We start from the raw sequence: 15,960 nt of genomic DNA on the forward strand, positions 1-15,960 counted from the left end.
TTGGGGAAGGAACACAGGACCTGGGAACCTGATTGACAGGGACTCAGGGCTCATCAAGTCAAAGTGCATCAGTAGTCTGGCAAAAAGTGGGGGAGGGGTTTCTGCAACAGAAACCCAGCTTCATACACCTGGTGCTTGCCACTTCACTGAGTCAGCGATGTGGTGACCGCAAGGTAAGTGGTTTTCTTTTCCTTTTTGTTATTTTCCCTTCGTGTCATCTGTTGACTGCCCTGCACCCACCCTACTGCACTTACCGGTACGGGCCGCTCTTGAACACAACAAATACCAGATTAATTTGACTCTTGTTGGGTCTCAACAGTTAGCTGCAACTTAGGTCCTGTGACCCACCGAGTCTGTTTGTGCACAACCATCAGACTAGGGTGTCCCACTGTAAAGGAACAAAAATATAATGGCTGAAATGCTTATAAAAGCAGGAGTCACTGGGATCGGGTTGCTCGCCAGCCCATTTCTTTTTGGCCCAGTCTGCCACAGAAACACCAATGATAGGGACTACCCTTAAGCTGATCCTTCAGCAATAAAAAGAGTCCACATAATGAGCAAGACCAGGATGGACTAGAATGCTACCCGAAATAATTACATGTGGGAGAGATTTATTCAGCATTTCACTGATTCCCTGATTTGTGTGCTTTCAGATAGATCAAGTGGGCCTCATGGAACTCCACAAGAACACATCTTGGCAATATATTGATAAAGGCGCATGAGAACCAAATCTAATCAGGTGGTTCCAGAAAATAGCCAATCTCTTTGGAAGGGAGATAATTGGAGCAGCTAAAGGAGAACAGTAGTTCTGTATGCATCTCTATAATGACTACAGCACAGAAGGCAACACCAATACGAATTTAGCATGTAGATTTCATGTAGGTGGAACTGACAGCCAGTACCAGACAATAAGGGACAAACACACACAAACAAAAAAACAGTTCTCATGAGTTTCTCTTTCTCCCTTCAAGATTCTCTAAGAAACTAATAAGTGCTCTGCTAACCAGAGGATCTCCTAAGTAATACCTATAACCCCATTCAACACAGAAATACTCTGCAACTTGCAGGATTTTGAGATTATTTCAAATTTTAAATTATAATAATTGACAACTCTCCTTCGTTGTTGGTTTTTGTTGTCTATTGTGTGCCCCAAAAATTATTTTTTTTATTCTATATGTGATTCCAAACACTTTTTCCAATCGTCTGTCAAAAGCAATTTCCATTATGGTTTGTTTCTTATCCACGCTTAAAGAGTGACACTTTGGCTATCATGTTGACCACATCTTGCTCATCACTAACTCACTGTTCAACCTTTGTGAGTCTTGACTCCAGATGAGACCATCCCGCCTCTTTTCTCATTTTTCTAAGTTAGTCCATAATACCATCTAATGTCAGAGGCAATGATGATTTAGTTGGTGAAGAAGGGTCTCATTTACTCTTTAATTAGAGTTGCCACCTAAAAATCTACAACTATTAGCATTAGAGTTATTAGAAGCCTTAGAATTGGACAAATGCACTGACTCAATTTTAACAAGTTGTGGTAACTTAATGGCATGTTAAAATTCTTTCTAAGAGTCAACCAGAATAACTCAAGCTATTGAAGACAAGAACTCACAGCAATATGCGGAGGTCCACTGTGGCTGAAAATTTTAATCAAAAGACCACACGAAAAAATTTACTAAATTACAATGGGTAACTCCTATTTAATAAAGAGGGCAGTCAAATGATGTCAAAAGCGAGTGTAGAGTTGACTTCTTGGAAATTGGAGAACCAAGCAAATCTGTCCCGATATAAAACTCAAAGCGTCTGTGAAAAAACAAAAACAGAGCAAGATGCTCTGGTATATTTAAAAAAAAAATCTGCGAAACAAAACTGGCATGGAAGACCTCTTTCTCAACTCATTTGAGCCCTGTGGGAGATTTCGTTAAAATGCATGCTCTTTTCTGAGGGAAAAAGGACTGGGAGTCCGCAAAATGGTCGATTTCAATGAACTTGCGGTGGGAGCAGCAGGAGTGTTATTCCAAAAATAACTAATGGACCATTATGAGGTCTATAAACTTACCCTGCCGCTCCCTGGTGTTTCTGACGCTTTCCAGCATGACAAAAAAGGCATTGGCCCTGGCAGGATTGGCCCTGGCAGGATGCTTTTCCAAACAAATGACTCCTTAGCATCTCTGGAAGAGCACTACGGAGCAGCCCTCTTATCTTGCCGCTGAATCCAAGAAGTATTTTTTTTAAGTGATAGTTTGCAAACATGAATTGAGGACATTCATTCTTCTCTACACCCTGATAACAATGCCAATAGTGTAAGAAGAGGTAAGTCAGTTGTCATGTGCACTTATTGGGGACCGGGGATTCTATTATACAGGAACAACATATAGTTTATTAGATCAAACACTGGAGAAGGGTTTGTACAGCACATATCCTGGTGTCATGTATTTCAAGGACCTCCTACGTGATAATGAAGAAAAAAGGGAAAGTGAAATAAAATAATTGCCTATGACCACACAATTTGTTTAAGAGGAGAAGCAGGAATAATCCCAAATTGTTAATTTCACATTGTGCAATTCAGGCACTAGATATATATGCCTTGCTTCTCTTACGCCCACCTTACCGCAAACCCCTCCCCAAACCCTGACTGCCACCTTGCTGGTATCAATACGGCCCTCAGTCACATCACAGACCAACTTTATGACCCCTGTTTGTGAGTACCCATACCCTGGGGTTTTTTCTGCTGGTTAAGATACGTAAAAATTAATGGGATGCTGAAGGGCTGGGAACGCAATGTTTCAATTACTTACAGGTAATCTTCATTACTTCGATTACACCTCCTTTTCCCAGTACTTAAGTCCATCCCTCTTTTCCCATTGTCACAACAATTATCCCCATAGCTTGGGGTTGTGAGGAAGTGCTATTAGGTTGCTTCCTATTTATTGGGTTTCATGATGGGGAAGGGCGTAAGATGCGGGAGGATTTTAGAGTTTGGTAGATCAATGCTGCTTGGAGAGGGACACCTCTGATAAGCAAAGGGTTGAGGGAGGGTGTGGGAGTAATGAAGATTAACAGTGTACAGGGTGTCATGTGTAATGTCGTCTTCTATTAAAATCCTTTGCAATTTACAAGACCTTTTTTACAGAGCTTACCTTGAGGTGTCCTTATGAAATTAATCTTACAAAAACTGTAAAGAAAATGTGTTCTTATATATGTCATAGATTTGGGAAAAAGTGGTTAAACAATTATTTGTTATAAAATATTTTCAGTAAGAGACCTGCTAATATATTTGGTGGACGTGCTTTACTTTCTTCCTCTTCACAACCGCAACATGAACAACTTTATTTACCACCTTTACACAGAATGTAACTGGTTACGTTTTAAAAACGTGTTTCAGTGAAATTCATCCCTCAAGAACTTCTCGAAAAGGTTCTCTCGATGACTCTAAATGTGCTACTGTAGCACTCAGAAGTGCTAGCAATTCCAAATACTTATCCTGCAATCAATTTGAGTAAATTGTTATTCTTAACTTTGACACACTGGAGCATCACGATTGAGAGACCACAGTGGCGGAGCAGTGCAGGCGGGAGGGAGGGAGGGTGAAAAAAGCAGAGCTCCTGTGCTGCTGGGAAGTGCCAAATAAGTGACATATGAAAGTTACAGTAAGTGACTGGAGTCAGACCAGCCACCTTCTGAAACTGAAATACCACTCAACGGAGAGTCACGGAGACACGTGACTAAAGGACATGTTACAACTCGCCCTTAAAACGCATTGCAATCCTTTGCCTTTTAATAGAGTTAAAATGTAAAAAATAAGAAACACATTGCATCATCCCGCAGGTGTCTCTTCTGAGTAGGTGCTTGTAGAAACTATGAGTGGTATTTCGAGAGGCTGATGTAAGTAATTGATAACGAGTTACAAATTGGCTGGACATGTTTTAGGTGGACGAGTACGTGGCTTTTGCGAGGCACGGTAAAATCGAGGTGAGGGAGGAGCATTTCGTACAGTGAATAGGTTAGCAAAGCTGAGAAAGGGACACAAAACCTGAAGCGGTGCCCCTCTGCTCCCCACCCCTGCCAGAATAGCCTCGGTCCCAAGAAGACGGGCTGCAGGACCCGGAGAGAGCTACTTCCCCAGCTGCCGGTGGGCTCCCAGCCAGCGCTGGATGTTTTCACCATCCGGAAATGATGAAAAACGGGTTTGAGAGAGGAAAAAATCGAAAGAAAAAGTCCCTTCTGCTTTTGTGAGAGCGAGGGAAAAGTGCCGAGCCGGACGGGGTGGGAGTTGCCTGGAAGCGGGAGGCAGCAGCTGCAGCAGCGCGTGGGTGCTGCTGCCACCGAGAGACCCGGGGGCAGCCCGTGCCAGAGGTGCAGCCAGCAGTCTTCGTGCGAAAAGCGAGGGTCAGCGTGATGCTGTTTCTCCGGCGACCCTGTGGGCCAGAGCAGGAGGGGGGCAAGTAGCAGCCACGGCCGGGACTGGCGAGAGATGCCCAGGTACAACCAACGGCGGGACGCCGCTGATTGCTGTTTATTGCTGTCACTGAAGAACGTAACACAAATAACGCAGCCAGCAAGGCGCCGAGACTCTGGTTCTAGAGATGAGGTGTAGGGGTGAGCTCAGGATTAAGTTATTTTGTATGGAAGTCGAGAGTGCCAGCCAGGCCAGTACATGAACGTGGTGACTCGTCTGCTCCCCCCTCTTATGTTGTTGCCACGAGCCACGTTCTTCCTCTTTGCTGCAGCGTGCGCCGAGACGTACTTTCATGCATGCGTTCGGCTCTTGAGGGGTGGCTTACATGCCTATTGTTTTTGTTTTCTCCTCCCGGCTTAGATATTCCTCTTTCTTGGTGAGAGAGCCGGCAGATGTCCCGAGCGAGAGAGCCTCTTCCTCCGGGGCCCGAAGGGCCAGAACACCGAGCTGCGGATGAAACCAGCCCTTTGATCTCACTCCCCCTGGGTAAGTTTGCTTCCAACAAGTTCCCTTGAGTTGGTTGTGATTTATTTGAAGCAGACATGCTGTACGGCGTGTGCCCTCCTCCCCATGTTAGCACAGGGATCCACGCAGACCCGAAGCTCGTTTATAGTTGTCGCATGGTGTTAACGGATCAGAGGTGTCAAATGGCGTGTGCCTTTTTACACAGTTGTCGTTTCTTCTTAAAGGGGAGGAGAGTGGGACTGGCTGTTTTTGGCATTTTCCCTTTGCTCGATTTGTTTACGCTTCGGGCAAGTATTCTTAAACACACGATCCCCCCTTTTTTTTTCTCTTGGATGTGAAAATGCCACTAAGCAAGTGTTCAAAGCAAAGTGTTTCATTGTAGGATTAATTAAAATCTTTACAATCTTCCCATTATAAAATAATTATACAACAACAATCTTTTCAATTAATATCAAAACAACCTTAAAATTGCAACATTTAAAATTTGGCAATGATCACCTGTTACATAATTTGCACTTTGTGTGGTGGTTTGGTGCTCGCCGCCCCCCGGAGCGACGCTCTGGGTAATTACAGTAGTGATGGGAAGATGACAATCTTACAAGTCTGCACCAGTGCAGCTGCAGGCGACACCTGTAGGACTGTAAGCTGCAACACAAGCTTGTTTCTCAAATATCACAATAAATGACACGAAATAACGCATTTTTTTCTTCTTTTGACAGCTTTACTCCATTAAACTATTGAAAACATGTACAGAGGAATTTTCTTTCCCCTCCAAGTGTTTCATAATTGAAACCAGATCCCTTGTATTTGTCCCTCCTTCAATCATGTTGTTAAAAATGCCTTCAAACACTTCAGCAGTAGTTTCACCAGAGCTTCTATGTTTGGCTGTTTTGTATCCACCATTCTGATATGCACAGTGTGTTTTAATATTAAGTACTGTTTTTGGTAAAACGTGTATTGTAGATAGAATGTGAATAAATGGGGTGCAATGTTATAAACATTGTACAATACTATGTTTAAGGTTGGAACAGATTTGCCCTGTCCATCATTTTGTACCAGAGGTTGCACCTGTATGGGTCTATATATGAGATAACATGTACAAAATGGGTATCATCTGATCCCTAGTGTTTCTGTTCATTTGTCATTTAGCGTTGTTTGTGTGTGTGTGAGAGAGAGAGAGAGAGAGAGAGAGAGAGAGAGAGAGAGAGATGAGAATGATGAGAATTCTTGGCTAGGCCTCATAATGCGTAGATAGGAGAAGCAAGCCGAACTTCAAAGTGCCACCACAGCAGCACAAGCACTTAACATAGTCTCTATGGAGATTATCTGTTAGCCGCTGTGCCTTTGTCGCAAATGAATAGAAATGAGTATGCAGTTTGTTCACAAACACATCAAAGAAGCTACTGCATAAGTGAAACGTATAAACTCTTCGTTATATTTCATGCAGGTTAAGTTTAGGTGTCATTGTACATGATATTACTAGCATGTGTTTGGTTTAGCTGCCATTTCTAACGGAAATACAATGCAGAGCAACAACACGCATACAAGAGCTGTAAAAGGCTAAGGAACAGAAACTGATATACGCCATTTTCTTTTATCAAAAATACATACATGGCTGCATTTCCAACCACTGCACTCCAGCATTGACTAATTGACTGCCTATCCCAGACGCACTATCACACTTTATCTGGGGAGACTCAGATTTTCTCCTTACCTCCAACCACTAGTTAGAAAGTACTCTATGCAGTAACAAATCACTGAAAAGCACGTAAGTACTGAGAAGTTGACATCGATTAGAATACAACGAATGTTCGTTTGTTTACAGCAGTTCAGGAAAAAAACCAAAATGCATAGTTCTGATCTGCACTATACATTTCCTTTCAGAGTTCCACTCTGGCCCTCATCTATACCAACTGAGGAAGCTTGTAGGCCACTGATGGTTGTGCCATCGGTAAATGTGGACTGTATTTTTGACATCATGGCTAAAACAATTGCCATATAAATACATCTCTAATTTGTTTGCTTGATTGCAGTTCCAGGTTTTCACAATAAAACAATTTATGCACGGCAGTAAACCAATGTTGTTGACCTTTTTAAGAGATGATGTTCAGCCATGTCGTGTCAGCTCTTTGTGTCATTGTCAAACAAAGCAAAATATTTTTTTTCTGTTCAGAAGTAAATAGCTAGCAAACATGTTTGATTACCAGGTAAGTGGCTTTTTAGCCAAACTAGCTCACATGTATTCATTGTATTTTTAAATTGTTCAGAGCCTGTATATATGGGCTATGTTATTCAAGTTTAGTTGTAAATATGTAAAGAAATGTATGTGTTGATCTTGTGAAATCAATTAAGAAGACTACACACACTGCTTTGTACCATTCAGGGTCATAAAAAGTGATATTGGCTATTGTGCCCAGACTTCCATCAGAATTCTGTGCTGTACCACTACATGATGCAAAACTAACATTATCCTTCATTTTCATCGCACTGCAGTCATTGTCACATACTATGCATGTGTATAAGTATATCTAAACTTGCCATAATCAGTAAACAATACAAACACAATATAATTACAGCAAAATAGTACTACAGAGATTAATAACATTTTACTAAGAATTATTTCCAATGCACCATTAGACAAAAAAGAGCAACAACTAAATCAAGAGGTTCATAACTTATGACAGTGCAAATTCTGATTGAAAATAAGTTCTTCTGACATGTAACCAGTAGAGTAACATAGAAGTGAAACCACTGCTGAAAATAATTAAATGAGTCTCCGAGATAACACCAGCTTTTTTTTCCAACTCGTATCAATAATGATCTTGTGTCTGTCTCCCCTATGTACATTACATGCCTAAGGGTTTGTATATATATATATATTTTTTTTTAAACGTCGATATTCATCTACCACCATTTTAGGAAAAGATGGGCCTTTGTGAAAACGTTTAGCCTACCCATGTTTCACCATGGGGCTTAGCATTGTGGGATTTTCTTTAGTCAAAGAAAGTATTCATTTAAAGGAGGGCACCGTTGTTATGTCATACCTGGACACCTTTGGTGATATACCTTATTCTGGTGAAAGTCAGTGGTTTCCAAACAGGCAGCTGGCGTCTTCTTGCTTATGGACAAATAGAATAACACCATTCTTGTTGTGTTTGCTCGGATTCTTCAAAATGTCACAGCCTCTTTCATGTGAAATATTTCACTTAATATTCTGACACAAGAATAAACTAACCTTATTTTCTGAATTTACAAATGTCTTGGAGAATTTATTGTACATATAGGAGAGAGCTTCAAGACCTTTATAGCTATAAGTCAAAAACATTGGCGGGTCAAAACCATTTGGACTTCCAGCACCACAAACCACCAATTCAACTTCTTTAACAAGTGCATTTACCATCAGGGCATATCCAGCCCAGGATCTGTCTTTAGGTCTTCCCTCTGAGCATTTTCTTTCAAATTCCTTTTGGAAAATAATTCATTGTAAAGCCAAGGGTTGATTATTCCATAAAACAGAACCAAAACCTGCTTAATATTACTCTTCAAATTGATTTTATAAGTAATGTACACATAAACAAGAATAACTTGCCCTTGTTCACTAGTATTCCTTAGCAATTGTCAGAAAAAGAATCTGGGAACAGATTTGTTTTGTAATTGAAAAACCTTTATTTCTCCGGACCATTAAACAGAGAGCCACCACAATAAATCCCTGGCAGGGGCTGTGCACCTCAGCTTACACACATGTGCAGCCCCATGGATTGTGCGTTTTGCTTAGAAGTTTAACTGGAATGTCTAATGAACCTGACCAATTTTTAGGATTAATTAGTTCTGCTCCATGAGCTCGCCTAAACCCATATTGGCAGTCTGTTCGGGAATGAAGATTCTTCAATTGATAATGACATTCTTGTGCCACTTTAAGCTAAACTATTTTTTCCTGAAAGGGTATGTTGAAATAGGGCGCATGATAAATAAGTGGAGTACTCCCACTTGTATCAATCTTAAAAAATGACATTCTAGGATTTTTTTCAGCTTTTTCAAATTTCAACAGCTCCCACTTAAGCTTTGGAAATGACTGGATAGCAGAATTTGAATACAATCACTTGCCAAGGGTCAACTACCAGGGATATGTTCGGAGTGCTCAAACAACTAACCAAAGCTTTTAACACAAATACCCTAACTTGCATCAAAAATGTAAATATTATTGGGACAATAGCAATTATGTCCAATTGGTTTCAGGGTTTTTGAATTCTTAGGTCCTTGCTACAGATATTATTCTGTCTTATTATTGCACTTGTCCGACCCGGAGACATTTCAATTTGATAATGTTGTGAGTCGATGAATTGCTTCCTTCCACTGCTGATTTAAAAGGAATATTTTTACTTTTCTTTTCAGAGCACCATTGGGGTGCATGTCTTTTGGTTGGTCTTTCCTCCTTGTTTGTTCATGCCTTTACTCCAGTTTTCCATGTGATCTATATTTTCTCTCCTCACCTGCTCATCCATTGCTCTCCGCTGTTTCTTGTTTCCACTCCTCATGTCATTCCCCTTATTAAGGGACCTGTAAGCAGCAAAATGCCACCACACACATACACATCTACGCCTATCTTCAAATGGCTTCATGCATGTGTTTTCGCACATAAGCTTGTCGGCATCACTAATATGTTTACACATTTGTGGTCACCTTGGAATGTCTTTTATATAATTGAAAAGTAACTCTAAGATAGCCTCCCATGAAACCACATGCACAGGCATTGACATGCATCATGACAAAGTGGCGGCCATTTTGACATTAGCTAATGTCAGTGCTGATAAGCATTGAGAAAGCCAATAGATTCTTCATATTCAAGACCTATCAGTTTTTCCAATGTTTGTCTTTTTGGGCTGAAATATTTTGGTTGAGACCCCATAACAAATCAGAGTTCTTTATGATCGTACTATGGATATAAAGTTCTGAATAAAATCCGCAGTATATACAGCATTTGGAAGAAAGAAACAAAAGCCTTTCAAACCATTTCAGTGACAGGATAGATAAACAGCTTGGATAACGATGGCTGTACAACACCACCTGCAGTCAGCAAAACGGCCTTGTGCAACGTGTCTGGAAAGACCTCTGATTCTAACTCCAGCACAGTATCGCTCAGTGTCCTGTTCTGGTTCCTCTCTTTTCTCAACAACACACTTCTCCTTAGCTTATTCAATTTCATCCTTCTGTTGTTCCTCTCTCTTCTACATTAATGGCACACAAATATTTAGCTTCTTTGTTTTATTTGAGCTCCTCCTTAGTAACTGAAACACATGAACCTGGGTACACTTAAATTAAGGTATCAAACACTGTGAGGTAATGTCAATATCCCCATCTGAAGATTTCATAACATAGTTCATGATTTATTCATCAAGAGCAAATGAAAAATCAGCCAACACGTGTTTCGTCGCTTATGGAATTGCTCCAGCGACTTTCTCAAGGCTGGGGAGGATACAAAGGATACTATAAACATATAGTATTAAATTAAACAAATGCACTACGGAAATACGTCAACAGTTTTAATACTCATAACAATAATGTATGCCTAACTATGATCATTATTTGTCTTTGATGCGATGTGACTATGTGAATAAAAGACTTCGCCCTTGGATGAACCACTAAAGGCAGTCTCCTTGGGAGTCTTTTTTGGAGGTGGGGGGAGGCAGCGAGTTATACTTTGGAGAGCATTATAGTCATTGACCACACTGCAGTGTGTTGTTGCACTTAATGCTCTCTGCCTGCCCTACAGGGACTGTCCAGTGTCTAAGGAGGGCAGTTCGTGTTGAGGCAAGGAAACTGACTGGCGCACTATTTGCATGTAAACTGCAAACATGATGTATTGACACTGCACAACCCTGGGGCTCCTTGGCTTTGGGAATGCATATTTGACAGTAGAATTACAAATAAAAAGACATAGCCAGTATTCAGCCATGGAGAGGTCCTTCTCCAAGTAAGTAATTGGCTATGCATGCCTCACCCAGTAGTTAACCTAGGACAAAATGATCTTGCTTTTACATTTGATTTGTAAGGCACCACCGCACCTTAAATGCAACAGGTATTCTTACATAATTCCCACCTCTCAAGGAAAATTCACATGGCGGTAGCTGTGTTTCATATTCAATGCTACACAGTTCACACATTTTCAAGTGAGGCACTGTATGTTGTATCCCCAGCACACCAGCAAACGAAGATCAAATGGTCTACATCTCCCTCGTGGTGAGAGAGAGTGAATGTGTACTTCACCCATACTTTACACCTCGCTGGGAAGATTGGATTGGGGGACTCAGAGCGACATGCAGTGCACATCGATTCACTTGGGAAACTAATGAAAACTACAGCATCAAACATCAGCAACAAAACAATGTGACTGCCCACTGAGAAGCAACACTCCGAGTTTGAGGGTTGTATTACATATAGTTTAAGGCTTTAACTATTGGACTGGATCTCTTTGTCGGTCATTTCCCAGTGGATGCGGTGTCCTTCTCTACTTGATGAGAAAGTAAACGTCTCTCTGGTTGCCTACACACAGGTTCCCTTCCATCTATAATTTCAAATATGAGCCAGTTCTGTCTCATTGACTACATATGGGGCACCTATGGGATATAGTTGTTTCCCCCTGCCAGGGTATGTTGGCAAATTGGGCGAGAGTAACACATGCACACATATTATGAGGGGGCTCAAAATCTGTAGTTCACTTGTGGCGCCAAAATACTTTGAGCTCACCTTGACTGTACATTAGGTCTGATTGGTGTCAATTCTGAAGCCCCCCTACCCCCCCCCCCCCCCCCAATCTTACTGACCAGGCTACGCCCTTGCTGTGTATCTTCCATCAGTGTTTGTTTTAGAGCATTCTTCAGGGTAAATACATTTAAGTAGGTTACCTGGTGTGCGGAGAGAGTTCATTTTTCTACAATGCCAAATTGAAATATTTTTCTTGGAATTTGACTGAGCACAAAAGATTTAATTTTAACAACTGACATGGCAATACAAAACTGAATCATGCCAGGAAAATGAGATACAATAAATCCTTAGGAAAATGTGTCAGCTATGTCAGGCGTTTGCAGAGAACCTGAAATTCTGCAAATAAGTTGAAATGACAAACGAATTTTGATTTATATCTTCAGCAGAGAAACTTGGAATGCTTGTCAGCTAGGCAGATTCCTCTTCTGTTTGAAATCGGCGTCTGAATGTTTTCCACTTCTATTTTTTCTTACCCTGAAATAAACTTTAGAGAAGCAGGAGACAGAAGCTGTTAAGGGGAGCTGCATTGTATTGTGACACGTATTGCCATAGAAATCTGGATTCATGGGTTGTTTTAAATTATCTTTTTCAGAAAATCTCAAAGACCAACCATTACTGCTTGTGTTTAGATCCATGGTGAACACACAATCCTTCTCACAACAGTTAATTTTCTCTTCTTTTTGTTAATTAAACTTTAAAATCAGTTTGCATTTTCTAAATGCAAAAACCTTTGAGAATGACACCGGAGCCGTAGCATGTGTCAAGGGCTCAAGAGAGTTCATTGTTTTAGATTAAGCATCTCCTTATCCTTATCGATGAGAGGTGGTTGTGATTCGATATGATTGTACAACACAAGTACAAGTGATGGGCATGTCTCAGGGTACTGAATTTTTTAGGAGGAGAGGAAAACGCAAACAAGCATTGGAAATGCAATAGGTCTCGCAGCATTAGAGTTAGTGCTTTTAGAATTGTTTATGGGTTTTTTTTGTAAATCTTTAGCATTTTTGTTTCCTGTAGCCAATGCTAAAGGTGAGTGAGTGAGTGTGAGTGAGGGGTTGAGGGTGAGTGAGGGTGAGGGGTTGAGGGTGAGTGAGTGAGGGTGAGTGAGGGTGAGAGGTTGAGGGTGAGTGAGGGTGAGTGAGTGAGGGTGAGTGAGGGTGAGTGAGTGAGGGTGAGTGAGTGAGGGTGAGGGGTTGAGGGTGAGTGAGGGAGGGTGAGGGTGAGTGAGGGTGAGGGTGAGTGAGGGTGAGGATGAGTGAGGGTGAGTGGTGAGGGTGAGGGTGAGGGGTTGAGGGTGAGTGAGGGTGAGGGGTTGAGGGTGAGTGAGGGTGAGTGAGGGTGAGGGTGAGTGAGGGTGAGGGTGAGTGAGGGTGAGGATGAGTGAGGGTGAGTGAGGGTATATACCCAGCTATGTCTTCGTAGTTGTAAAATGTAGTTGAACCTTGCACTGGTAGGCATTCAATTTAACGTGCTACCATAGATATGCTTTCAGAATATTAAATTCGAAATTTACTTTGATTTTGCGTACTTTTGCTGTAAAAAATGTTATTGCCATGTAAATACCTCTTCAATTGCATTCTTGAAAATAAATATTAACCTCTATGAAGTTAAATGTGTATAAATTACCTGTAATTTAAAAAAAAAAAGAAAACAGTATTGCTCGGGTTTCCGTGCTTTTGGCATTAAACAGACAATGTGTAACCCAGAGATATTTTTAACAGCTCACTTCCCACTCAAATCGTATGAATACAATTGCTTGCAAGGCACTGAACACATGCAAGGGTTAGTTTTAGCAAGATGCTGAGAGCAGATCTTTTTATTTCATGCACTGAGTTCAGATGCTTGACTAATAAATCTAACGTACGGTTATGCACATATGATGTAATTAATTTGCTCTAAGTTCTGATAAATATAAACCAAGAGCTCTAAGAAGGTCCTATAAAGTAAAATAATGCTACGTATACAGACTACTTGGTAATCATTGCTGTGCTGTTGCCAAACCAAACCATCTAAACGGAATGTAGCTATAGATTATGGTTGATTTCTGGCCAGTGAAGAAACAAGAAATCATAACATTTGATTAAAGTGGCAGTTTGGCACTTATCATATGGCCGTCAAGTTGAACTGTCGGGGGCAACTTTAGCTGTCACATCAGACTAAAACAACATACCTATACAGAAAAAAAGCTTCCAACTGTGTTATACGCTTGATGTAGCTACTCTTAGCAGTGTAAATACATTACCCCATTACCACTGTGAGGTACTCAAAAGTACACTGGCATGCAAGGAAATTATGAGGTCCTCCAGCACACCACTGGTTCGCGATCACAAAGTAGGTATGGCAAAATCAGTCACGTGCCTGGCAGACCCTGATGTGTGACTGCCACAGATCTAAAGGGGCAATATCCATGCTGCCCGATAAGCCAGAGTCATCTGAGAGAATTTAAAAACAAGGTCGCTGCGATTTCAGGACCGTGTACATCCATGCCATTGTAAAGGACGAAACTGCAACTGTTAACCAATGACTACGAGGCAATGAATGATCCATCTGTATTCAAAACGTATCCCAGCCTGTGGCAAACGTATATTTCACTGTTCCCTCGCATGTTATCAATTGCTTTCATAAATTACACAATATTGGGAGGTAAGGACATTTCAGTGACGAGAAGCCAACCAGTTATGTCACAGGAGACGAAAAATAAATAACAGCTGTTCTCTCACGGCACTTCCGCTCTCATGGCAGAGCTGGGCTGCAGGAACTCGGAGGTTAAGAAAACAAGTAGGTATGGCAAAATCAGTCACGTGCCTGGCAGACCCTGATGTGTGACAGCCACAGATCTAAAGGGGCAATATCCATGCTGCCCGATAAGCCAGAGTCATCTGAGAGAATTTAAAAACAAGGTCGCTGCGATTTCAGGACCGTGTACATCCATGCCATTGTAAAGGACGAAACTGCAACTGTTAACCAATGACTACGAGGCAATGAATGATCCATCTGTATTAAAAACGTATCCCAGCCTGTGGCAAACGTATATTTCACTGTTCCCTCGCATGTTATCAATTGCTTTCATAAATTACACAATATTGGGAGGTAAGGACATTTCAGTGACGAGAAGCCAACCAGTTATGTCACAGGAGACGAAAAATAAATAACAGCTGTTCTCTCACGGCACTTCCGCTCTCATGGCAGAGCTGGGCTGCAGGAACTCGGAGGTTAAGAAAACAAGCGGTATAAGGGCATTATTATGCAGCCTGTTAGAGTTACAATCTACTACCTGGCAGCTGAGTGTTGTGGTATTATTGTGGGCGAGGAGGGTTATATACTGTAATTGCATTAATGGAGCGTTTATTAATCGCCAACGAACCCAAAATCTAGTCCTGCTTTCCGAATGACCAACGCATATGCAAATAACCACCACAGAAGTTGAGATTATGTAAAAATGGGCCATGCATATTCACTTTGGATATAATAAAAGCTGAGATGGTTTCACTATTTCGGATGAACACTTTTAGCGTCTGAGACATGATCCGTGTACGCACTCCGGCCAGATCCTGAGAGCATGGAATAAAACATGCCAACCTCCCTGTGCGCGCAGCCCTGGGCACCCATCTGGGCATAGCGAGCGCCGTGCCACCCTGCGCTCTCTTCATCCTCTGCCGTGTGAGGAGGTCGCAGAATCCAGGAAAGCTGCCGGCGTCCTACCGCCCCCTCATGTTTCGGGGTTTCCTTGGCAACGTGCTAATGAGATGCGTGTCACATGGCTGCTTAGGTCAATAACCACGAAGGAAATAAATAAACAACAACCGTGTGTACTGCATGTCGATGGCGAGGGCAGAGGCCAATGGGGGGACAGCGGGTGATTGGGGAAGCGCTAAGGCTGACGCAAACAGCGAGGGAAGGGGGGCCTTTGAGAGAGACGGCAGACAGGACCGGCGCCAGGAGATGGGGCCTCGGAGAAGCCTCTGTTGCAGACAGGATCAGCGGGGAGGGGGCGGAGAGGGGAGAGGTGAGACGAAGGAAGGGAGGGGAGGGGGAGGAGAAATGCGACACGGGTAAACAAAAATTTGTAGAGTGGGAAAGACGGACGGACGGAAGAGAGGGGAGGGGGGAGGAGAAATGCGACACGGCGGGGAGGGGAGGGGGCGGAACGGGGGCGGAGAGGGGAGAGAGAGAGTAGGCAAGGGTAAACAAACACGGACGTGCACGCGCCCGTGACTTTTAAGGTCAATGCGCATGCGCATAAGCTTAATGCGCATGCGCATTGACCTTAA

The 15,960-nt window shown here is 42.1% G+C and overlaps 1 protein-coding gene across 1 annotated transcript in view; it reads left to right on the plus strand.

Moving 5' to 3' along the window:
* The first annotated feature begins 3,995 nt into the window (after window positions 1–3,995).
* Window positions 3,996–15,960, plus strand: part of MDFIC (MyoD family inhibitor domain containing) — a 214,043-nt gene continuing 202,078 nt past the window's right edge. Inside the window, exons 1-2 of the mRNA XM_086919364.1 lie at window positions 3,996–4,485; window positions 4,823–4,948. Coding sequence (XP_086775490.1) covers window positions 4,855–4,948 — 94 coding nt within the window. The 5' untranslated portion in view covers window positions 3,996–4,485; window positions 4,823–4,854. The remainder of the gene's footprint in view (window positions 4,486–4,822; window positions 4,949–15,960) is intronic.

Source organism: Lissotriton vulgaris, chromosome 1_1 (assembly GCF_964263255.1).
Source record: "Lissotriton vulgaris chromosome 1_1, aLisVul1.2, whole genome shotgun sequence".
Classification (NCBI taxonomy): Eukaryota; Metazoa; Chordata; class Amphibia; order Caudata; family Salamandridae; genus Lissotriton; species Lissotriton vulgaris.